This window comes from Blennius ocellaris (genome assembly GCF_963422515.1).
Source record: "Blennius ocellaris genome assembly, chromosome: 21".
NCBI lineage: Eukaryota > Metazoa > Chordata > Actinopteri > Blenniiformes > Blenniidae > Blennius > Blennius ocellaris.
This window is the reverse complement of record NC_137670.1, coordinates 439,159-446,179: the sequence shown is the minus strand read 5'-3', so window position 1 is coordinate 446,179 and position 7,021 is coordinate 439,159. Positions and strand designations below refer to the sequence as shown.

At 48.5% G+C, this 7,021-nt stretch overlaps 1 protein-coding gene across 1 annotated transcript; it reads left to right on the top strand.

The window, feature by feature from the left end:
- The first annotated feature begins 212 nt into the window (after nucleotides 1–212).
- LOC308145313 (homeobox protein Dlx4b-like) lies at nucleotides 213–3,655 on the top strand. Its single transcript, XM_080516702.1, has 3 exons — nucleotides 213–745; nucleotides 1,582–1,775; nucleotides 2,902–3,655. The coding sequence occupies exons 1-3, from the start codon at nucleotides 430–432 to the stop codon at nucleotides 3,184–3,186; spliced, it is 795 nt and encodes a 264-aa protein (XP_080372828.1). The 5' UTR covers nucleotides 213–429; the 3' UTR covers nucleotides 3,187–3,655.
- The last annotated feature ends 3,366 nt before the right edge of the window (nucleotides 3,656–7,021 follow it).

The window sequence follows — 7,021 nt, the reverse complement described above, 5'->3', positions numbered from 1 at the left end:
TCGAGGTATTTATGGGCGACTTGACGTCTAATTACAGTTCCTGCTTGCACGAGGAGTTTGAACGGAGATGTGATGACGTCGCTGGTTGTTTCTGGACGAAGCGGCTCCCCGCGGCGCGGCGCGGCCCGTCCTGCAGGAGCTCATGTTAATGAGGCTGCCGGTGGAGCTGCGTGACAGCCGCCCTGCAGACCAATCACAGCCTCACATGGAGGCAGAGTGTTCGAGGCTCTGCAGGCAGGAGGTGTCGGAAACCGGGATCTTTTCTTTCGCTTCTGTTTGCCTCCCGAACTTTAGTGACGATGCGCGACGCGGCTCGTCGGCGAGGAAACGTTGTTTTGGTGGATTTAGGAGCGGATTGGCTCCAGGCTTTCCTCGCCGCCCGACGCGCCTCCTGAGCGGGTTTATGGGTTGATCATCTCCTCTCGGCTCATGATGTCTGCGGGTTTCATGCCTGACAGTCTCAATGGTTCGGATCCTTCCAAGTCGGCCTTCCTGGAGTTCGGCCACGGACCCCCGCTGCACCAGCAGCACTCCCCCGGACTCTCACACATCTACCCCGTGCACGGCCTGCACGCCGGCGGGCATCCGCAGCACGAGGGTCCCTTCCCCGGCAACGCGTCGTACGGCCGCTCTCTGGGCTACGCGTACCCGGGCGCGGTGAGCGCGCACCCGCCGTACCGGTCGTACCCGCACAGCAGCCACAGCAGCAGCAGCAGCAGCAGCAGCAGCAGGCTGGAGCAGACTGGTAGGTGAGGGTCCAGGAGCTCCACTGGAAGCTTCTGTCATTAATGAAGGTTTAAATGATCCATCTGCGTCTGTGCGCGGCACAAATAGAACGAGACAAACCAAAACCCGGAATGCGTCATTGCGCAACAATTATTTGTTTCAAATACACTTCACAGGGAATTTGTAACAGTCATTATTAAAAATATATGAATTATGTTTTTTTTTTCCATGTAGGAACATGTCTGATGAAGGGATGGGTTCTACACTCGTTCACTAACTAATACAAAAGACCAAGAATTAAACCTCTGCGTGCGGGAGACGCTCTTTCTGCTCTTACTTTGACAGATTTGCAGCTCGTGGTTCCATTAATTTGATTGAGGATAATTTTCTGTGGGTAAATATAATGGTGGCCTGAGCAGCCTGGGCCTCTGCCTCGTGCTCACGTCGCCCTGGTTAAAGCAAATCACCACAACAAACTAGCGTCGGACTGTTTGGCAGAAAACAACCACGAATCTTTAGATTCGCTTATTAAAATGTGGCCGTGATATAATCCAGGAATCGTTTGTGTGTCGTCATGTAAACATCCGCCAGACATTGAGAATAATTGAGGGTGGAAGAGTTCTAATGGCTGGAACATTACTCTAATTACTTCATCAGTAATAGTTGTAAAGGTAATAACTAGTCGGTGTTTAAAACATTTCTGGTTTCGTTGCTTTTGCTGCGGTTCGGTTTGCCTGAACTTTACTTCCAATGTGACTTTTATTGTCTGTCTTGATTTACAACCTGGACGTGTAAAGTCGTCAATCAGAAGTCTTAAGTGGTTTTGTCCCCCCCCCCCCCCCCCCTTCCCCCCAGAGCGAGACCATTCCGCGGGGGGTGAGACCAGGGACGTCCGCCTGAACGGCAAAGGGAAGAAGCTCCGGAAGCCGCGGACCATCTACTCCAGCCTGCAGCTGCAGGCGCTGCACCAGCGCTTCCAGCAGACCCAGTACCTGGCGCTGCCGGAGCGCGCGGACCTGGCGGCCAAACTGGGCCTGACCCAGACTCAGGTGGGCCCCCCCCCCCCCCCCCCCCCCCCGCGGCCTCCCCGGGCCCGGACCTCTCCCGAATACTGACAAAACACAAACGACTTGTCATTTTACCCGTGCGTAATTCTACAATCCTCAATCTGCGTCTCACGGTCTAATATTTAGATCCCAATGAATTTAGGTTCAAGAGGTCGAAGGAAAACGCTTTTTTCGATCACGTGGTTAAAACAGAAGCTTCTTATTTGCTGCGTCGTTTAAATACACAGAAAATGTGTCGGTCGATCCTTTAACGCGCCTCTGATTCACTGCACTAACGCGAGGCTGCGTTTCCTCCAGCCGCTGCTGGTCGAAGGCCTCAGACCACAATCTCTCCTCTGTCTGGCTTCTGTTTTGGTTTTCGTGTTGCGTTTTGGGACGGGCAGTAAATCTCAACCCTCGCGCGCGGAACAGACGCGCGCATGGTGACTCAGAGACATTTTGGAGACGGGCAGGTGCATTTATTTTTGTCGACTGTTGTTTCAAAACGAGCGACAATTATGGAGTCGTAACGTTTAAAAAAAAACTAAATAAATAAATAAACAATGAAATAAATCAAACGTGTCAACTCAACGTGAACTTTGAATCCCTCATCGGTTCCCTCAGTAATTATCTCGTTGCTTTTTGCTTGTAATTTCGTCAAACACTGCAATCATCTATACAAAGATCCGCATTGTTGCTCTGAATCTTAAATCTCAGAAACGCAAACTGAATCAACAACAGAGGCGATTTGTGTCTGTTGTAGTTTCGCGGTCCTGAGAGTCTCGGATCACGCGTCACGTTCACGCACCGCTGGACTTATGAAACAGCAAACAAAGGAGAGATCAGCTGTGATGTTTCACAACCAGTCAGCCGCGACCGTGAACGCGCCAATAATAATCCTGGGATTTACAAAGACAACTCGGAAAGACGACTGCAGAAGGATTCCACCGCTTTTCTCTTCACAATATCTGTTTCTTGTTGATTTAGATAAACAACGACGCAAATTCCACTTTCCCCAGTTTGCTGCTGCTTCAAAGTGACGTTTTCCTTCATGACGTCTGAATGTTGACCGCGGCGACATTTGAATTAAAAAAAAAAAAATGTTCCTCCTCCTCCTCTGACCTTTTAGGTGAAAATCTGGTTTCAAAACAAGCGTTCCAAGTACAAGAAGATCTTGAAGCACGGCAGCGGGTCGGAGGTGGACCAGGTCCTCAGGACGGGCTCCGGCTCGCCCTGCCCCCCCGCTGTGCCGCGGTGGGACGCGTCCCGGGCGGACAAAGGGGCTGCAGTGCACCCGTCCAACTATATGAACACTTTCAGCCACTGGTATCCGAACCACCACCACCACCTCCACCAACACCACCCGCACCACCACCCGCACCAGGACGCGCTGCCCAGGCCTCAGATGATGTGAGCGGGAGCGCGCTGCGGTTTGACGGGAGCGCGCGGCAGGCTGGCGGAGGCCTCCTGAAAAGTGAACTTTGACAAAGGTCCGACATGAAGCGACTCCTGCTTCGGTCGCCTGCGTCTTCAATCAATTCTCCGCACAGACGAACCTCAGAATCGTTTCTGTCCGCTGGAGACTCGTTCTGGAACGGAAACCCGCTGGAACAACGTCCAGCTGAACTCTGGGACACAATGACGTCAGGAGCATTTGTCTTCGTCACGAAAAGGTTTTAGCTGCATGGTTCGACTGCTTTGAGCAAGATTAAGTCTGGTCCGCGAATTCACGTGACAATCTTCCGGGGAAATACTGTAAAATACTCTAAAATACTGTAAAATACTCTAAAGTACTCTTCTTGTCGCTTGATTTGGGAAAGAAAAAAAAGGTCTGTTGTTAATAAGCTTTATTTCTGGATTAAATACAATTTCTATATATTCTACATGTTGTAATGTCTTCTTGACTTTGGTTTTTCTCTGAATTTCACATTTTTTTTACATCGCGGCGCTAAAAACCGATTTTAAAACCGATTACTTCATAAAAGCTCCATCCTTATATATGATTACATTTTTTTCCTTCATTTTTCCTGTATAGTTGGTAGAAATTCAGCCGTGGCTGCTTGAAGGACGTCTCCTGTGCCTCCAGACGTGCGGCTGCTGCTTTACGCGGCGTTTGTGCGCAAATTGACGCAAAGGAAGGATCTTTGCGGCGTCGCGACGCAGATTCATTTGAACGTTTAAAGGCTGTTTTATATCCAGAACACAGACATTTGTTTTCAAAAGGAGACATTGAGGTTATACCTCTCAGCTTCCACTATTTATTAACAACATTGTTTTTAATTAAAAGATCATTCTGCTGTAATTAAATGAAGAACCTGATGGAACATCGATGGTTTTTTAGCAGTGAAGGGAAACAAAAGGAGCTGCGAGGCAACATTTCCCTGCTTTTGCAAGTTGAAAGCACAAACATAACAAAGGTGCTAAATGGCTTTGCGGTCCGTCCGTCACTGCGGTTGTTTGTTCTGGACTGACGCGACACTGTTCAAACAGATTATTCGATATTTATCTTAACAGTTTAACTCGATCTGATTAATGAAGCCGTTCAGCTGAAACGTCCACTGACGTGTTGATTCGTTTCCTCGTTGATCTGTGACTGAAGAGAAAACATCCGGTCGAACCTGCTGCAGCGGATCTTCCGTCCAGGACGCTGAGCCTCTGCAGGTTCCACGCGTTCTGCCACAAGAGGCCAACGTGTCGCCCCTGAAACACGTTTTTCCTTGTTCGACACAAACGTCCCGCAGAACGTCGAACTCGTCTGGACCGTTTCTCTCCAGCCTCCCGGTACCGGTCCGGTCCGGTTCGGCCCGTTCACACCGGAGAACACGTGTTAGTGGAGCTGCATCAGAACATTCATTCATTTCATGAACCTTTATTTGTTTATTGATTTATTCATTCAGGAGAAACTCGTTGAGATTAATAATCTCAACTGGTAGAAATACATCAAATACATTTACAGTGTCAGTGACACTGAAATGTTCTTAAAAACAAATAAACAGCAAAAGACAAACACACGAAATACAATCAAAGTACAGACACGGAGAGCAAATGAAGGCTGAAAAAGGAAAGGTTGTAAAAACCACCTACCAGTAGAGTCGGTAGCTTCTCACCTGCGTGCGGCGCCTCCAGCCTGAAGAGCCGAACTACGTCACAGCTCGAGCTTCCGCTCCTGCAAGCAGCTTTTCTCACATGACGACAAGCATTGTGTGACATTAACGTCTCCTTTCTACTGATACACACATCTGCAGAGACCCCCGGTGCCCTTCTCCTCCCTCCTGATCATTACGCGCCTTGTTAAACATGCGGGTGGAGGAAGAGGCGGCGCAGCGGCTGACGGAGCATCAGGATAAATTATAGGCAATTTGACGTCCAGAGGAGAAGACGCGCGGCGGCGGTCGGGCGGGGAAGAGTGGGACCTTTCAAACGGGACCAATTATCGTGAAGGGAGAGTGAAAAGGCTGGTGGAGGAGGAGAGGGCCGGGTGACGGTGTGGGGTGACGGTGTATCACGATGCGGGGCTTCAGACGATCACGTCCGAGGCTCTGATGGTTTTAATTGCAGGATTGCAGCGCGAGACGGAAAAGCTTGTTATTAAATCCGCGTTGCTCTGAATGGGAGCGGTCTCCGGTGATTATTGTTATTAACGTGACTGAGCTGACAAGTCGGGTAATTGTGAGCAGCCCCCCCCCCCCCCCCCCCCCCCCCACACACACACACACACCAAGAAAAAATAGTGAATATCTGAATGAATCCATTCTATTTCTATTTAGTCACTATTGTTTTCTCGTGGCGGTTATGACGTAGGCAGTCCAGAGACGTCGCGGGGGCGGGGTTAGGGTGAGGGTTCGTCCATGGGGTGTCCGGGTCGTGCAGGGTTCACGGGTCCACGGCTGTCCAGGAGGCCCTCCTGCCCTCCTGCCCTCGCGGGGCGAGTGACGCTCTGCGGCGGGCAGCTGCTGCGGGTCTGTCCGCGGCTCGGCTCATGTGGAGCTGCACCACCCAGAGGCGGTGCTGACACCACCCTGTTGATGCTGGCAGGGGGAGAGGGATCTGGGGGGGGGGGGGGGTCGGCTCTATTTATGGCTGTGATGTTGTGCCACGCTGGATCACATTCAAGTTCAACAGTTCAGCAGCACCTCCACACTCCTGACACTTGTTAATGCGGGGGGGGGGGGGGGCATATATGGACACACACACACAAGTTTGTCTTCGTTTGTCGTCGCCACAAATCCCCCCCCCCCATCCCAGACAGCCACGGCCCGGGGCCACACACGCTGAGGGACCCCCCGCCGGGACGCTGCGTGCCCCCGTGATGAGATTTCATTGATATTAAAAGGCAATAGTAATCTAGAGTAATCTAGTAATCATACTCCACCCGTCACGTCAGCACAGACACTGACACTGAGATGACAGACGCTGGAGGCAACTGGTGTTGAGTTCAGGGACGTGGGGGGGTCGGGGGGGGGGGCTGAGACACACTACATTGTCCGCATCACGAGAATGTGTGTGAAAACTGGTGAAGTGGAGGAAATCAGCTGAGAAGCTTTTGTGGGAAAGTATTTGACTCTGACATGTTTCTCAATTTATCATTTCAAGGCTAAAAGTTTTTTTCTGTCGCGACAGTTCTGAAAAGATCATATTCAATAATATATTACTGCATTTATTGATCATCGATCAGCTGTTTGTGCTTGTTTTCCTTCAAATTTCTTTTTTTCCAGGTTGAACGATCAATGTTCATAACTGGAGGATAAACAAATGTTTGGAAAAACAAAAAGTCAAAATACTGTGAAATAGTACAAAAACAACAAAATAAAAATTGAAACTCATCGTTTGTTTGTTTGAAAAATACAGAAAGTAAAGAAACGGGAATTAAACATTTGATCTAGCCTGATGAATATTAATAAAACATCTGGACAGTGAAGATATTTTGTCAGTTTGTAAATTAATTAAGTGTTTTTAAAAAGCTAATTTAATTTTCAATCTATTTGTTTTAATTTTGAAGGAAAATTATTCATTATATTATTTTTATGTTGAAATACATAAAATATTTTTTAAATTATTATTAATTTTGATGCATTACGGTATTCATTCTTTCCCATCCCTTCTTTTTATTTAGTGAAATTCTGAAATAGAATAGAAAACCACACGTCCCTCTGCCATTATTTAACATTTAACATCTATTGAGATAGAATATATTCATATTCTTATTAAACACATTTTATTACGTCAAACGAAACATCGTAATGTTGAAT

Bases quoted from the DNA above. Each gene is read 5' to 3' on its own strand.
- LOC308145313 (XM_080516702.1), top strand. From the start codon at position 430: ATGATGTCTGCGGGTTTCATGCCTGACAGTCTCAATGGTTCGGATCCT. The intron at 746-1,581 runs GTAGGTGAGGGT...CCTTCCCCCCAG, and splicing joins CAGCAGGCTGGAGCAGACTG to AGCGAGACCATTCCGCGGGG. The intron at 1,776-2,901 runs GTGGGCCCCCCC...CTGACCTTTTAG, and splicing joins TGGGCCTGACCCAGACTCAG to GTGAAAATCTGGTTTCAAAA.